The 18,318-nt window shown below is 42.1% G+C and overlaps 1 protein-coding gene across 3 annotated transcripts in view; it reads right to left on the bottom strand.

Annotated features, from left to right (window-relative positions):
• The window catches only part of LOC121566622 (myotubularin-related protein 14-like), a 34,946-nt gene extending 17,212 nt beyond the window's left edge, over positions 1-17,734 (bottom strand). For 2 of the 3 annotated variants that reach the window (XM_045223074.1, XM_045223076.1), the window contains exons 1-11: positions 16,831-17,734; positions 11,178-11,326; positions 9,860-9,968; positions 8,956-9,049; positions 6,430-6,493; positions 6,130-6,252; positions 5,626-5,699; positions 5,095-5,165; positions 3,513-3,587; positions 2,520-2,586; positions 1,636-1,721 (exon numbers count right to left, since the gene is read on the bottom strand). In XM_045223074.1, coding sequence (XP_045079009.1) covers positions 1,636-1,721; positions 2,520-2,586; positions 3,513-3,587; positions 5,095-5,165; positions 5,626-5,699; positions 6,130-6,252; positions 6,430-6,493; positions 8,956-9,049; positions 9,860-9,968; positions 11,178-11,326; positions 16,831-16,971 — 1,053 coding nt within the window. In that variant the 5' untranslated portion in view covers positions 16,972-17,734. The remainder of the gene's footprint in view (positions 1-1,635; positions 1,722-2,519; positions 2,587-3,512; positions 3,588-5,094; positions 5,166-5,625; positions 5,700-6,129; positions 6,253-6,429; positions 6,494-8,955; positions 9,050-9,859; positions 9,969-11,177; positions 11,327-16,830) is intronic. The other variant, XM_045223075.1, reaches the window with a different exon arrangement.
• Between the last annotated feature and the right edge of the window lie 584 nt (positions 17,735-18,318).

The raw sequence follows: 18,318 nt of genomic DNA, 5'->3' as shown, positions 1-18,318 counted from the left end.
CTGGGAAGACTGAATCTGCAATAGGTAAGCAGCTTGGTTTGAAGAAATCAACTGTGGGAGCAATTATTAGGAAATGGAAGACATACAAGACCACTGATAATATCCCTTGATCTGGGGCTCCACGCAAGATCTCACCCCGTGGGGTCAAAATGATCACAAGAACGGTGAGCAAAAATCCCAGAACCACACAGGGGGACCTAGTGAATGACCTGCAGAGAGCTGGGACCAAAGTAACAAAGCCTACCATCAGTAACACACTACGCCGCCAGGGACTCAAATCCTGCAGTGACAGACATGTCCAGGCCCGTCTGAAGTTTGCTAGAGTGCATTTGGATGATCCAGAAGAGGATTGGAAGAATGTCATATGGTCAGATGAAACCAAAATAGAACATTTTGGTAAAAACTCAACTCGTCGTGTTTGGAGGACAAAGAATGCTGAGTTGCATCCAAAGAACACCATACCTACTGTGAAGCATGGGGGTGGAAACATTATGCTTTGGGGCTGTTTTTCTGCAAAGGGACCAGGACGACTGATCCGTGTAAAGGAAAGAATGAATGGGGCCATGTATCGTGAGATTTTGAGTGAAAACCTCCTTCCATCAGCAAGGGCATTGAAGATGAAACGTGGCTGGGTCTTTCAGCATGACAATGATCCCAAACACTCCGCCCGGGCAACGAAGGAGTGGCTTCGTAAGAAGCATTTCAAGGTCCTGGAGTGGCCTAGCCAGTCTCCAGATCTCAACCCCATAGAAAATATTTGGAGGGAGTTGAAAGTCCGTGTTGCCCAGCGACAGCCCCAAAACATCACTGCCCTAGAGGAGATCTGCATGGAGGAATGGGCCAAAATACCAGCAACAGTGTGTGAAAACCTTGTGAAGACTTACAGAAAACGTTTGACCTGTGTCATTGCCAACAAAGGGTATATAACAAAGTATTGAGAAACTTTTGTTATTGACCAAATACTTATTTTCCACCATAATTTGCAAATAAATTCATTAAAAATCCTACAATGTGTTTTTCTGGGAAAATTTTTCACAATTTGTCTGTCATAGTTGACGTGTACCTATGATGAAAATTACAGGTCTCTCTCATCTTTTTAAGTGGGAGAACTTGCACAATTGGTGGCTGACTAAATACTTTTTTCCCCCACTGTACCTACCAGCTCTCTAAAAAGTCAGGCAAACAATACTTTCCTGTGGATATTTTGTCAAAAATGTCAAGCGGCTGAAGAACAAACCACACAGACAATCGGTAGAGGGACTTTTTCAAATCCTCCTACATCAGAAAGAGCAGATTCTGAGGTTTCTAAAACCCTTACCATTGCCAAATAACTTAAAATTGAAGTGATGAGCTCAATTTCAACTGGCTTTTCTAGTGTTAGGTGGTGTGTCTTTAATCTTAATTCGATTTGCGTGTTAAGAGATAAATGGGAGGGACATCGGGGGTGAAAGCAGATTAATTCATTGTGGGATTACTGAAAAATTAATTTAGAAGAAGTGCCTTTGGAATGTAATTACTAAACTGATACCTGGGTGGTGGAGGAGTGTGTGTAAAGAGAGAGAGAGAGAGACCGAGAGAGATAAAACAGGGGGATAGGAATGAAAGTGAGAGATGAGAGAGAGAGAGAACACTTACTGCCCACAGCGAGAGCCGCAGGAGGGACACGAAAAGAGGCGTCCGGTCCCAACCGGATATGCAGTGCACCAGGAGACCGCTCTCATCTACAGGGGCAAATCGAATTACAACCAAATCACTGATTAATCAGGCTGTCATACATAATTAATTGGTATATACAGCCTGAAACATTGGGAGTGCAAAATCAGGTAAATGTTCTTTACAAGCTAGAATGTTGAATAAAATGACATTTGAAATTACTCTACTGGTTGTCTGTGCGGTTTGTCTTTCAGCCGCTTGAAATTTGAGACAAAATATCCACAGGAAATTATTGTTTACCTGACTTTTTACTGAGACATTAGGCTTGCCACAGCAAGCTGATTGCGAGGCAACGTTGGTTCTGTGGTTCGGTTAGGCTTGGGCGGCTCGGCTATGGTTTACATATTGTGCTTCAGTAGATTGAAAATACACCCCGGAAATACAAGCCGACAGAACCATATACCTACTGTCTCTCTTAAAAGTCAGGTAAACAATACCTTCCTGTGGATATTTTGTCTCAAATTTTGAGCGGCTGAAAGACAAACCGCACAGACAACCAGTAGAGTAATTTCAAAGGCTGTATATAGCAATTAATTGTGTATTACAGCCTGATTAAAATCAGACAACCAAATCACCAACACTTGAGAAACAAAGGATTGAACCAGGTTTTTATAGAGACTAGTTAGTGATGAGGATTTAAACAACACAATGGCAACATAAGCATCTCAGGGACCCTCACTAGACGACCATATGAGATATGACTTAACCACTCTTTTTCTATGTTCATTTTCCTCCCTGACAGAAAGGAGAAATTGGTTACAGCCCCCAAGGAGCATTAACCAACACGCACAAACACACATACTGACCGTCGTTGTTGATGATGTGAAGCAACAGCTTCAGGTAGTTCTGGGTCTGATGGACCAGGTCCCAAGACTGAAACAAAAGGACAGAGAAGAACACGAGGACTTTCAACACGTTTTCACCAGGGGGCGCATTCAGCAGTGCACTAACGTTCAGAGAGAAATATGTATTATATAGAACAAACATGCCTCTCTGTCATATGGAATAATGAATCACGTAAGCTCTATTCGTGACATTTCTATCTGCAACGTTTGCCTAGTGAACGTGGCCCTGGTATGGTGACTACATCTCTTATAACCTAAAATATGCATGAAAACACAAACTATGTCTTACAGCAGTGGTTTTCTAACCTCTCCTCAGGGACCCCCAAACTAGTCACAATTTTGTTGTAGCCCTGAACTAGCTCACTTGAGTTACCTAATCAAGGGCGTGATAATTAGTTGACAAGCTGAATCAGGTGTGCTACCTCTGGAATAGTTCAAATACATGAAATGGCTGGGGGTCCCTGAGGAGAGGTTTGACAACACCTGTCTTAGAGAACGTCGAGACTACATGAGAAATGAATGGTCGGCAACCATGCAGTTCCACGTCGAATCTACAGAGGTCACTGTGACACCAGTAATACCGTGGAATAATCTGAATCACGTTTCACTGAAGTAGTACATTTTACATTTTAATCATTTAGCAGACGCTCTTATCCAGAGCGACTTACAGGAGCAATTAGGGTTAAGTGCCTTGCTCAAGGGCACATCGACAGATTTTTCACCTAGTCGGCTCGGGGATTAGAACCAGCGACCTTTTGGTTACTGGCACAACGCTCTTAACCACTAAGCTACCTGCCGCCCATATTGTATACAGTAGATGTCTAAATTGGAAAGTAAGACATACCTGATATGGTGGCCTGGGTGGTCTAGCGGTTAGGGCCACTGCCTCTGTCCTTTTCTCCCTATCTGTTCAACAAAACTGAGGAAATACTCAGAAGAAGAAAAAAGACAAACCTGATATTCACTCCAGTCTATATTCAAGTTCTTGGTAAAGCACGCAGGGATTGTCAAAGGCGCATCCACAAAATCCTGTCAACAATAAAAATGGTATGTTTAGAAATCTGAGAATCATTCACCTGGACTATTTTTTATTTTTTTCAACTTTATTTAACCAGGTAGGCCAGTTGAGAACAAGTTCTCATTTACAACTGCGACCTGGCCAAGATAAAGCAAAGCAGTGCGATAAAAACAACAACACAGAGTTACATATGGGGTAAAACAAAACATAAAGTCAAAAATACAACAGAAAATATATATACAGTGTGTGCAAATGTAGCAAGTTATGGAGGTAAGGCAATAAATAGGCTATAGTGCAAAATAATTACAATTAGTATTAACACTGGAGTGATAGATGTGCAAGAGATGATGTGCAAATAGAGATACTGGGGTGCAAATTAGCAAAATAAATAATAACATGGGGATGAGGTAGTTGGGTGGGCTAATTTCAGATGGGCTGTGTACAGGTGCAGTGATTGGTAAGCTGCTCTGACAACTGATGCTTAAAGTTAGTGAGGGAGATAAGTCTCCAGCTTCAGAGATTTTTGCAATTCGTTCCAGTCATTGGCTGCAGAGAACTGGAAGGAATGACGGCCAAAGGAGGTGTTGGCTTTGGGGATGACCAGTGAGATATACCTGCTGGAGCGCATACTATGGGTGGGTGTTGCTATGGTGACCAATGAACTAAGATAAGGCAGGGATTTGCCTAGCAGTGATTTATAGATGGCCTGGAGCCAGTGGGATTGGCGACGAATATGTAGTGAGGACCAGCCAACAAGAGCGTACAGGTCACAGTGGTGGGTAGTATATGGGGCTTTGGTGACAAAACGGATGGCACTGTGATAGACTACATCCAATTTGCTGAGTAGAGTGTTGGAGGCTATTTTGTAAATGACATCGCCGAAGTCAAGGATCGGTAGGATAGTCAGTTTTACGAGGGCATGTTTGGCAGCATGAGTGAAGGAGGCTTTGTTGCGAAATAGGAAGCCGATTCTAGATTTAACTTTGGATTGGAGATTCTTAATGTGAGTCTGGAAGGAGAGTTTACAGTCTAAACAGACACCTAGGTATTTGTAGTTGTCCACATACTCTAGGTCAAACCCGTCGAGAGTAGTGATTCTAGTCGGTTGGGCGGGTGCCAGCAGCGTTCGATTGAAGAGCATGCATTTAGTTTTACTAGTGTTTAAGAGCAGTTGGAGGCTACTGAAGGAGTGTTGTATGGCATTGAAGCTCGTTTGGAGGTTTGTTAACACAGTGTCCAATGAAGGGCCAGATGTATACAAAATGGTGTCGTCTGCGTAGAGGTGGATCTGAGAGTCACCAGCAGCAAGAGCGACATCATTGATATACACGGAGAAAAGAGTCGGCCCAAGAATTGAACCCTGATGAGCAGATGATACATCTCAACCTGAGATCAGAAGACCATAGGAATAGAATGACTAGAATGGGTGTGAGGGTGCAGTTAAATTGCCTCATTTTTTAGTGGCTTTTATGCCTTCTATTAATTATATTTCTATGTAGGAGACATGAATTGGCATACCTGATTCCAGTTGAATACTAGTCCCTCAGCGGTGTAGTCTCTGTCTTTGTAGTCCTTAAAGAACTCACACCCTAGAAGCACAGAGAGAGGGGTCATGTGTCACGATAGAACTGTATGCATTGAGAAAAGTACAGGTCCTCTAGCTATCCAGTCCTGGGTTCAAATACTGTTTGAAATCTTTCAAATACTTGTAGTATTTTAGCCTGCCTGGTGTGCCAGATCGGAGGAGTTTGCACCACCCATCTGGGGGTTTGCATCACCCATAGCAGCAGTCAAACTCAATCAACCCCAGCTTAAGTATTACAAATTATTGCAAATAGTATTTGATCCCAGGTCTGTAGCCATCTCTCTGGGGAAGAATGTATATTAATAAGATGAAGAAATGCATTGTAAGGCATAGTTACTGTCATCTATGTAACACTAGATGTATTTATCAAGACTGTTGAAACCTGTTTTCCTAATAAAAAAGAGAATATTTTAACAAAGAACTGGAATGTAAACGTAGGTTGGGGTTGAAAGAGTTGTCTTTACCTGGGTAAGGCACAGAGAGCAGGGTGAAGTCTGCATAGCGTTGGGCCTTATCCACCTTCTCAGACGAGGTGACACTGGACAGACGAGAAGAGAGGGGAAGACCAAATAGAACAGAAGAGGGGAGAAGAGAAAGAGAAATATTCAGTGAGTGACGAAACCCGTACTGTACATTCTTTCCCCCCGGTGTGTACACGTGACATGATTCCTGACTTAACGGTCAGTGACGCATGTGCACACAGCTGCACACCCGGCGAACCATAGCAAGTATGTGAACACACAGACACACATGCCATGCACTCACACACATTAACATTACATAAATAAAGACACCTCCACACATGCAAAGGTCAACGTCCAAACAAGTGTACACTTTCTATTACATAACATAAAGTTACCAAAAGGCCAACATGAACAGGAGCCAATGACCCAGAACAGACCCCTCTGTGTGTGTGTGTGTATGGGAGGTGAATAAATGAAGAGTCCTGGCTGTGAGCTGAGACTTACTTAAGGCCAAACTTGACCTTCTTGTTCTCCACCATGAGGTCACAGATGTAGCGTACAGAGAGGTAGCGCAGCAGCTTGATGTCCAGACCCCGCACTTTGTCAAAGAGCTGAGAGTCCCCGTTCCTGTAGAGACGAGAGACAGATGGGATGGAGAGAAAGAGAAAGAGTGCAAAGAAGGTTTAAGACGTCATCAAATAACCACAAAGATGTATGGGGCATTTTGAGCATTCGATCAGGCAAGGAAAACAAACGCACACACACGTCATGGGATCATATCATCTCATGTGAAAAGACACCAACCTCGCACTGTCGTCCTCTGGAACCTCTGGCTCGGACTCTGCCCCCCACGTGTCATCAGTACCCCCTAGAGGGAGAGTGAGAAACGAATGAGAGAAAGAAAGGGAGGGAGAGGGAATGAGAGAACGAGAGATGCATCAATGAGGACACACTTCAGAAAGTGATACTTTTCTTATATGAGTTGAATTGGAGGGTTTGTAAGGTGTTTTAGACCTATTTCAGAATGAAAATGGGGCCCTACTGCACTACTGACAAAACACAATATGACTATCAAATACCAAACTAAGCCAAATGCATAAAAACTGTCTTAGGGAATCGACGACAGCCATTGCAAGTGGAAATATAGCAGCGATGTTTGATCGTGGAATAGAGTTCATCATTCCAGAGTTTCAGAGGTGTGACAGATCAATTCGCAGGCATTACGCTCTTAAACTCTTGATGGTTGCTAGGCAGCGCCCGCCCGTTAACCGTCCTCCTGGCTAAACTTTGCGAGGCATATCACTTCGCCCATCTCTTCGGATAGCCCACCACTAAGCATGCACTGATGGCGAATGTGGTCAACTAGACGATAATGTGAGTACCATTTTGATTGGGACAGAGCCATCGTGTTGCTTTGAGACACACGTGGGGACTCATCTTGATCAATTTGTTTTCACTGAATCTCCGTTTGGATATTGGATAGGCTACAATTACGCTGGGGAAATGTTAGCTAAGATGAGGGGAGTGCTGCTAATGATCATTTTGTCTAGCTGACTCATTTATTACAACCTTTTGCCAGCATGTTATATGTAGTTTAACGAGTGGATTATTTTGCTCTTCACTTGCAGTCGCTTAGTAGCCTAGCCTAGGCCTACTTCGACCAAAAGCCTGTGGCTTCACTGATTTGTCTCAATCAATGTGATTTTGTTTCACTGACTCTCCATCTGTATAGGCTATTTGGTTAATTGGTTTCTGGCTGGGCAAATAAATACATGGAGGTGGTATGGCTCATCTATCACAGATCAGAAACATTTAGCATGCAATAATGTAGCCTAAATCAAGTGTAGGCCTGTTGTTTTGCTCGATTGGGTATAGGCAACTCCAAAAGCCAGCGGAGGTTGTGAAATTTGAACACGAGACTCCCAATTTAACACCCTACGCCTGCTCCCTAACAAAGTGGAGTGAAGGTAGGAAAGAGATGAAACTTTGATTTTTTTTAAACACGGGCTTTGGCTCTGTTTAAAAATATCACTTTTTTTTATATGACAGCGGCTCCACACGTTAATGTGACACCAGTTGTGTGGGGAAAATATTATTAGTATTTTATTCTGTTATATTCCATTATATTCTTACTATAATATACTGTATATATGTGTTGACTGTGATTGGGACAGGTATGTTTTGTCTGTTTAATGAAATAATGAATTAGGATGTAATTAAAATATGCTATTCTATTCTTTTATTAGTCATAATGTTTCTTAGGACCGGCCTGAACGAATGAATAATGGATTTAATTTTGGTGTATATTCAAAGGATTTATTCAAATAGACGCCCATCCACATCTACCACTCGTCACCGGCATGCCGGCATGCGCACGGGAGGTATAAAAGGCATATGCAGGCAAGAATGTGGTAAAAATGGGCCTGTTTGTAAGGGGATCATATAAACATTGCCCAATTTTTTTAACAGGCAAAATAACATAAATTCTATGTGAAAGCAATATAAGAGAGGCTGGAAGCCAGCAGTACAGGGTCAACCGCAGTGCAGGCAGCACCCCCTGGAGCAGGGGAGGAGGACGACGATGTTACAACTCAGGATGTAGACTGAGTCCTAAATGACATCCTATTCCCCAAATGTATATATTTCTGTACTTTTACCCCTTTCTCTCCCCAATTTCGTGATATCTAATTGGTAGTTTCAGTCGTCCCGTCGCTGCAACTCCCGTACAGACTCGGGAGAGGTGAAGGTCGAAAGCCACGCGTCCTCCGAAACACGACCCTGCCAAGCCGCACTGCTTCTTGACACACTGCTCGCTTAACCCGGAAGCCAGCCGCGCCAATGTGTCGGAGGAAACGCCGTACAACTGGCGCCCGGCCCGCCACAAGGAGTCACTAGAGCGCGATGGGACAAGGACATCCCGGCCGGCCAAACCCTCCCCTAACACGGACGACGTTGGGCCAATTGTGCGCCACCTCATGGGTCTGGGATCGAACCCGGGTCTGTAGTGACGCCTCTAGCACTGCGATGCAGTGCCTTAGACCGCTGCGCCACTCGGGAGGCCCCCTATTCCCTATTTTTAATCGCATTTTAAAAACACAATCCACTTGCAGTGAAGCCGCTAAACTATCCAAGACCCCCCACAGTCCACCCCAAAACCTCCCCATCCATCCGCCCTCCCCAAATCCCCCCGAAGAGTGCTGATCTAGGATCAGGTTCCCGTGTCCATGTAATCTTATTAAATATAATCAAAAGGGGAAAACGGATCCTAGACCTACTCTGAGACGCTTTGTGAATATGGCCCTGAACTAGATTCCCTTGCTAAAAAATTACTTTTTTTGTCAGTCTCACCGGAGAAGATGTAGTTGTAGCCGGTGCGTCCGTATAGCTCCCCCCAGCCTGCCAGAGTGGACGACCGACAAATATGCTGCAATGGAAGACAACACAGGATAAGTATTAGACACACACACATACTCCTCATCTCAATAGTCGACAAACCAGTCAACCAAGTCTCTCTTATTATTGTTTTTGACATGTTCACTTCCTTGCTCAAAAGGCAGGAAGTATTTAAAACAATGCCCGACAGGTATTCAAAGATTTGCAGAAAATCAAAGAGAGAGGCCATATTTAAACGTTGTGAACAGATGACAAACAGAAAGGGACCACACAGCAGCCCAGGCTAAAACAGTTCCAAACTAGAAAGGCAAAGTTTCAAGAAGCTTTTTCCCCTCCTTAATTACAAAGGACAAACTCGGTCGTAATAACAAAGCAGTAACAGGCCTAGCTGTTAAAATAAGTGAAGTAAAGACAGAGTTTAAATACTATCTAAATTACTGCCTGAAAGTATTGCATTAAAAAGCTATTAACTATAAATTACAGTTTTAAAAATGGAAGCGATCTCAGAAAGGAATGTGGAATGTGCCTAGCCGGCTAGAGCTGACTTGAGGGTCCTTTTCAATTACTCTTAAAATGCATCCTTCCTTCCTTGAAGTAATCACTGATCTGACATGACAGGATTAGGCTAGTGTTGGCAAGCATTCCACTGCATTGATTTCACTAATTCTGTCTTATCAGATCAGTGATTACATCAAGAAATGGAGGGAAAAGGGGTGCATTTGAAAAAGTTTTCAAACCGGGCCGAGGTTTCTTGACCTCAAAAGGGACTAACTTCCTGGTGAAATGAAGGTGAGACATAGAAAAATATATAAACATATAAATAAATATATCAAAATTGTACTTTGCCGTTGTAGAGGATGACTGGGCAGACGAACCTCCCTCGGCAGCGGGCCATCTTACTGCGGTTCACCAGGTCCTGCAGCTTGGTGATCTGGACTGTGCTCTCAAACCTGGGGACACACCAGCAATATATGGATCATCATATATAGATCAGCAATGTACCTTCATGGCTCTATTATAACAAAGCAATATATGGATCATGCTCCTCAATATAGCAACGGATACAGCCCTTAGCTGTGGTATATTGGCCATATACCACAAACCCAGAGGTGCCTTATTGCTACTATGAACTCGTTATCATCATAATTAGAACAGTAAACAGTGCAGGCAGTGCCCCTGGAGCAGTTTAGGGGTGGGTGAATGGAGGACAAGGATGTTACAACTCAAGATATAGATTCCTAAATGGCATCGAATTCCTATTATTTCTTTACATTTTAAAAACACAATCCACTTGCAGTGAAGCCACTCAACTATCCCGGTTGGGCAAAAACGTTACGGGTGTTTTTATGAATGATTGAGTGTGTTTTCCCCGAATTGTGAATTTGCGTAGAGGGAAACTACGGAGCAGGGCACAGACACACATCCGGAAACATAATGTCTGAAGGGAGGGCATTCTCCCCATAAACATGTTATCTAGCCTGACGAGCACATTTTGGAACGTTGAGACATCTTCTTCACTGTGTGGATCTTATTAGTGTTGCGCTGCTCTGGTCATAGGTCAAAAGTACATATTCTATTTCCAAACACGTTCCAAAATAGAACATCCCCATAAATGTTTGCTGTTGATTCACACAATATATGCGACCTCAGACATGAAAATGGGCATATAACTTTAAACCCCCTCTGTGTCATGACTCAAGAAGATGTGGACTGGACTACATTAAACCCATTTCGTTTTTTTTGTCCAATAACAGGTCAGGGCCCATATTCACAAAGCATCTCAGAGTAGAAGGACTGATCTAGGATCAGCTTTGCTTTTTAGATCATCATGAATTGATTGGGCTATATGGACAGGGGGACCTGATCCTAGGGGCTTAGATCAGCACTCTTACTCTGAGAGACTGTGTGAATATGTGCCGTGGACTACAGTAGGCACAAATAAACAACAATGTAATTAGTTACTAAGTGCTTGCTTCCTCCATTGTTTTCAAAAAGGATCCATGGTCCCTCCCTTCGACCTCCTCCTCCAATGAGCTTTGAGAGGAGTTGAAGAAACAAGTACGGAAGAAGCAAGGATTGGACGTCTAGCAGGCCTAATATTTTCTGACACAGCCTCAGTGATGACCTTGTTAAGGTAACGTAGGTAGTAGGCTAGGTACCTGTCTTTACGGAGCTCAGTGCTTTCACATTCCAGGAAGACTATATGCTGTGGGTAGTGGCCACACACCTCCCCGTTGGTGTTGTGGATGACGCTGTACTTGTAGTCTCGGCCGAAGAGTTCCAAGCAACGCTTCTCTATCGTCTCGACCTGTAAGGCACAAATATACCAAAGGGGTTATTGTTAGTCTGTTAGTCACATTTACCCCCGGCAAATATGGAAAAACAGGACGTGTATCTAAATCATGTGGACACAACCAAGGAAAAGTCTATGCATGTTTTTTGTGCCATGTCCAACATTTTATTTCCATCCCCCATGGTGTCTGTCAAGATTGGAGTGACATTAATAAGAAACTGCATACATTAAAAAAGAGCAATTTTTTAGAATTCCCACTGCTCGTTTGGTCATTTCACCTAATGACTTATGAAATATACCACATTTCTTTAAGAATATGAACCGATAAGCTTACTGTCCTATCATTACCCCATACCCATTACTTCATTGTATAGCCTATGTCTATGTTGCCAAAGGAGACTTTGTAAACCAACAATGTATAGGTCTAGCTTATCTCATGGAATGCTATTCCGTAAACAAGCGCTGTAACATGGACACACAATGCCTTCAGAAAGTATTCACACCCCTTGGTTTTTTACACATTTCGTTGTGTTACAGATGGAATTTAAAATGGATTAAATTGAAATTTTTGGTTACTGGCCTACACCCAATACCGCAATAATTTTCTTATTAATTATAAATGAAAAGCTTAAATATCTCGAGTCAATAAGTATTCAACCCCTTTGTTATGTCAAGCCCAAATCAGTTCAGGAGTAAAAATGTACTTAACAAGTCACATAATAACTTGTATGGAGTCTAGGGCTAACTCCAATTAGTCGACTGGTCGATTCTTTGGTCGATAGGCTGTTTGTCGACCAAGTTTTTTGTTGTTGTTGAGCAGAGACACCCGTTTTATTCGCGCCATCTCATCAAACTAATCCATTGCGGGGGCCGCGGGGGATGGCACAGTCCAAGAAGAAGGGGAGTGTGGCTAAGATGCACAATGCATGTCTCGCTCCAGAATGCGCTCTCTCCCGCCAATTTATGCACATTCATCGTTTCATAACTTCATTGTGTGAATTGTTTGTGTTTGATTGTTAGTGTCTATCAATTCCCCATTACATATATCACCAGTTGTACATTTACCGTTAATTCCTATAATTTCTAATATACAATCTTTGTTTGGTTACGATAATTTCTGTTAATGCATTCAATTATTCTTCCAGTCTTTTACTGTTCTCATTGTCGGAGTGGACACGTTGTTTGCTGAGCGCACAACCTATGAGAAACGAGTTTTGGTGTATTTAATTCCATTTACAAGTTTTGTCAATTTAGTAATTGTCTTTTGTTTGGAGCGCTCCTGTCAATGTTGAGTAAGGATGCGCACCTGATTATGCATAGAAGTAGGCCTACAGGCTACCTGGCCTGCGCGCAAACGTAGGCATATAAATGTGACCCGTTTCAAGAAGCTAGGCATATGTCACAAGTCACTACTTCACAGGAGAGGCATATGTAAGTTTTATTTTAATTTTTATCCAAATGCGTTTTTTGGCAGAAATGCCTTCTGGAACATGTGAACTTTCATGTGCCTTAAACTTGTATTCCATCTGTATATATTAATAAAATTGTTAATTTATGAGCCTAGTTTGTTTAGCCACGGAAAAAGACAGGATGCTTCCCGCTAGCCATGATTGGCTGAGATAATGGATGGGCTGGACATGCCGAGAGATGAATTTGGATTTGTCTGCCACGTAGCACGCTTCTGTCTATAACATGAGCTGCTCAGTATGTGTAGATAATCCTTGCTACCGCTGCTTTTTTGAAAGGTATAACGTTAGCCATAGAGATCTGCAAAAGTGTTCCTACTGCTCTCAACAACATTGCTGCCCTAGAATTTAGCAGGCATTATCGACAAAGATCATTGGGAAAAAGTGATGGACTATTTTTCTGCACAAGGTCAGTGTGAACTGGAGTGACTTGACACAACAAAGGGCCAAACAAGCTGTAGCTAGCTACAAACCAAATTGAAAAGGCACGCTGCCGTGAAGCATTCATCCATTTATACAGGTAAGAGTCTAGCTACATTTTCAGATATTATACGTTTCTAATTTTGTCAGAAAGTCGTTTTCATTGCAAGTTGCAAGCATACTGTTAGCTAGCTAGCGAAAAATATCATAACCGTGTATGATCTGTGTAGTAATACTATTAGTTTCTCAGAAAACCATTTGCATTGCTAGTTATGGCCTAATGTTAGCTAGCTAGCTATAGCTACCTGCAGATTCATACTCCAGCATTTCATGCATAGTGCCTAGCTATGACAATCCGTTTGTACTGTAGCTATGGGTTGCGATTATGGTTCATTGTTTAGCTAGCTAGCTACATGTCTAAACAAAAGACTTCACTTCGCAAGAGAATGATTACATGACCCATCAAGTTAGCCAGGTGTGTCTAGGGGTGATTACGGCCATCTATTGTATTTCATGAACATGTGACCCATCCACTTAGCTAGATGTGGCTGGTGGGTGGTTATAGCATAAAGCATTTCATTCACATGACCCATATATTTAGACAAGTGTCTGTGTAAGCATCTAATAATTATAAAATATTTTTATCTGGACACTTTCAAAGTCAGATTAGGATATAGGCCAAGGACTAGATAAAGTGTATTTTTACCTGGAGTTTTTCCTTATTGTAAAGAGATGGGTGGGGCTAAGACTTACGAGGGTGTGAACGAGCTCTCCAGTAGGTGTACCAAAACATTCAAGGAACATTTTCTCAAAAGTGGGGATACAAGTTCATCAATTTTCAAAGGAGAATTACTTTCCCATTGTTCCTCAACTGAAGTGTATGATATACGATTTTGTAGCACTGATTTTGTAGCACTTTTATCCAAAGTAAAAAACACAATTTCAAATTTTGCTACATAAGACCGAATCAAATTTGAAATTTGGGGATCTGATAGTATTTCTGATTGGCTTAACGCACCACCACTAATGAGCTGTGGAGCTTCTCAAAGTAACATTTTCTTCCCCTCAAACAGCAAGAAAATGAAGTCTGTTTTTACATGACAATAGTTCCTCAATGCATTTGAAAAGTATTTCCAGCTCTCACCCTTTCGATAACCACTCAGCGTGAAAGGGAAAAATGTCATGCTATGATCCAGTGGAAACGTCATAAAACAAGCCTACCTGATTACTTCTTATCCTTTGCGTAAATAGCCTACAGTTTTGTCTGTCCAGAGCTCACTGGCATGGGAAACTGAGGGCCCAGAATATTTTATACAATGTTGCAAGTTTCCTATTGCGCGCTTTGGGCCAGACAAAAGTGAATAGTTGATCTAATGTTTCAAGTTCATTGCAAACAGGCCATGTGTAGCCAATGTGATTTATAGGATATTTATTTTTATCAGGATATTTTCTACCTGCAGGCTGCAATGTTTTTATTTGTAGGCTTTATAGGATATTTTTAAATAGTTGCCATTTTTACAAGTTACTTTTTAGGTTTGTATCATTTTCATTTAGATAGAATTTTGATTAACCACATGACAATAATTTAAAGATACGAAGACGTTATTATAAATGAAATGAAACTGTTCCACAAAAATGTGCATATGAAAACCATAACCGGCACGCATATCGGTAGAAATGATAAGATAAATTGGCATTCCACATGAGAAAGGTTGCCGGCTCCTCGTGTAGCCTATTACTGGCAACTTCTGGAGAGTAAAGGCAGAATCTGTGAAAGCCAGTACGAGCGGGAGGAGGATGGTCAGGTCAGGTTAAGGCTTTTTTCTTCTGGTTATCTTGATCTCTGGCTCCCTCTTGAGTCATTTGTGTCCTATTTCTTCAAACAGTGCACTTAACGCATCAGACAAGCTCAATGCATATATAGGGTGTGTCTATATATGGAAAAATACACTTAAAATTTAGACCAATCGACTGGTCGAAAGAACAGACAACTTTCGGTCTATCAATATTTTTTGGGGTCGGGGACAGCCCTAATGGACTCACTCTGTGTGCAATAATAGTGTTTAACAGGTTGTTTGATGGACTACCTCATCTCTGTACCCCACACATACAATTATCTGTAAGATCCCTCAGTCGAGCAGTGAATTTCAAACACAGATTCAACCACAAAGACCAGGGCGGTTTTCCAATGCATCGCAAAGAAGGGCACCTATTAATAGATGGGTAAACATTTTTAAAAAGCAGACAGTGAATATCCCTTTGAGCATGGTGAAGTTATTATTAATTCCACTTTGGATGGTGTATCAATACACCCAGTCACTACAAAGATACAGACGTCTTTCCTAACTCAGTTGCTGGAGAGGAAGGAAACCGCTCAGGGATTTCACCATGAGGCCAATGGTGACTATAAAACAGTTACATAGTTTAATGGCTGTGATAGGAGAAAACTGAAGATGGATCAACAACATTGTAGTTACTCCACAATAATAACCTAATTGACAGAGTGAAAAGAAGGAAGCCTGTACAGAATTTTAAAAAATATTGCAAAACATGGATCCTGTTTGCAACAAGGCACTAAAGTAATACTGCAAAAAATGTGGCAATACAATTAACCTTTTGTCCTGAATACAAAGTGTTATGTTTGGAGCAAATCCAATTCAACACATTACTGATTACCACTCTCCATATTTTCAAGCATAGTGGTGGCTGCATCATGTTATGGGTATGCTTGAAATCAGTAAGGACTGGGGGAAATAAACGGAATGGAGCTAAGCACAGGCAAAATCCTATAGGAAAACCTGGTTCTGTCTGCTTTCCACCAGACACTGGGAGATGAATTCATCTTTCAGCAGGACAATATCCTAAAATACAAGGCCAAACATACACTGGAGTTGCTTACCAAGAAGACAGGGAATATTCCTGAGTGGCCAAGTTACAGTTTAGACTTAAATCTGCTTGAAAACCTATGGCAAGACTTGAAAATGGTTGTCTAGCAATGGTCAACAACCAATGACAGAGCTTGAATAATGGGCAAATGTTGTACAATCCAGGTGTGCAAAGCTCTTAGAGACTTACCCAGAAAGACTGACAGCTGTAATCGCTACCAAAGCTGATTCTAACATGTATTGACTCAGAGATGGGAATACATATGTAAAGATTTCTAAAAACATGTTTTCACTTTGTCCTTTTGGGGTATTGAGTGTAGATGGGTGAGACATTGTTTAAAATATGTAATCCATTTTGAATTAAGGCTGTAACACAACAAAATGTGGAATAAGTCAAGGGGTATGAATACTTAAGGCCTGTGTGGGAACACTGACCCTAACCCTATCAAGGTGTGTATCAATTTAATATTTGGTTATTTTAAAAGTATTTCTTGCTGATATGAAACATAAGGTCCTTATGCTTCCAAAACCGTTACAGCAAGCGATACATGTTAATGTTCAGACCGAGCGTCAGGGATCTTAACAAAACTCCCTCCTACAGAAGACGCCTTCGTCAAATGACTTATGGGTAATGCAATGGAACGGAGAGTCATAATCGAGAGCTAATGGTACACCATCTCTGGCTATTATATGACATGCAGAAATCATGGTAATACAAAAATATGCATGTTGAGGACCTCTAACTTACCCGTCCGGAGACTTCTTTCGCTCTGTACTGTGTCTTCGAAAACAAATCTATCAAATCCGCTATTTCCTCGCTCTTTCTGCCTGATAACGTTAGTCCGGAGGCCGTTAGGCTCCCAGACACGGACGGGGATGCAGCCGTCATCGTGCCGCGACCCACCGTGGGTTCTATCCGAACTCGTCCGCCCTCAAACACCGCAGCACATTGGGAACGGGAAGATCCACCAGGCCATCCCTTCCCAGCCAGTTTCTTTCTGACTGCCCGCTTGAAGGGGCCGGAGCCGGGTATTCTCCCCGAATGCAGGGCAGCGCCGGGTTGGTACCCTCTATAAACAAGGACGTGTTAACCAGCCAGCAGACTAGTTAAGCCTTCCAGGCAAAACTGGCCAGGCAAGCTGGCTGTATCTAACGTGGCTAACTAAGCCTGTGGTGGATTTGTTGACTAACGTTAGCTATCTAGTTAGCTAATTTGAGAAAGTATCCACGTTCAAACTTTAATCCACCACATTACCAAAAGTTAGCTTTTAAAATGTAATGCAGACAATCATCCAGCTGACTGGTTTGTAGTCCTTGCCCTCATCACGCGTATGTTTAGTGTTGAGCCGTTTGTTGACAGAGGAATACTCCGAGCTCCAAACATTTAGTCCGGGCGCCTGACTCAGGAAATCTCAAGGACTCCCGGCCTAGTCACGTTTCCTCAATGTCACATCTTCATTTCCTCTCCGCAAAGATGACAAAAAATATGAACGTTTCCAAAACGATGAATTCCGTAGCTGCAGGGATTCAAATGCGTATTTGTTGTTCTTGATCAAAATCACACGACTGCAAGTGTTGAAATCCGTGAACTGTCTCAAGGAACAAGTGGTAAACAGGAAGTTGAAACCAGCACGTGACCACCATCGCCCCCTGAAAATCACCTAATGCAGTCTTCTACTTCAGTGGGGTTTATCGGTGGTTGGCATCCAACGTTATGGTGCATTACAGCCACCTACTTTACTGGAGTGTGGACCAGAGACGGGGAGAAACGAAATCCTATATATAATGACGTTCTACTCCATATTCTCTTTAAACAAATTTCCTGTATCAAAAAAGATAACAAAATATTTGAGACTGTATCTAATGACGTTCTACTCAATATACTCTTTAAACTAATTTCCTGCATCCTTTTCTCCCTCTTACTATATCTCATCCTCTCTCTTTCCATTTGATACTGCCCACACTGTAGCAATACATGCCCACGGTCTCTGTTTCCTGACAATAATCACACTTTCCTGTTGGATGCTTTCCTATCACATTTAATGTCTTATTCAACTGGCTGTGTCCCACCCATAATCTTGTAAAAATAGCCTCCTCTCTTCTGTCCCTTTCTGCCGTCCTCCCCTCCCCGACTTTCCTCTGTACTTGAAATAAATGCCTTCCCTTATTATCTCTATTCCACTGCTCCTGCCATCTCTGCACCATCACTGTATATATATCAGTCTTTTTGCCTCTG

Source organism: Coregonus clupeaformis, chromosome 10 (genome assembly GCF_020615455.1).
Source record: "Coregonus clupeaformis isolate EN_2021a chromosome 10, ASM2061545v1, whole genome shotgun sequence".
Classification (NCBI taxonomy): Eukaryota; Metazoa; Chordata; class Actinopteri; order Salmoniformes; family Salmonidae; genus Coregonus; species Coregonus clupeaformis.
This window is presented reverse-complemented; position numbering and strand designations above follow the sequence as displayed.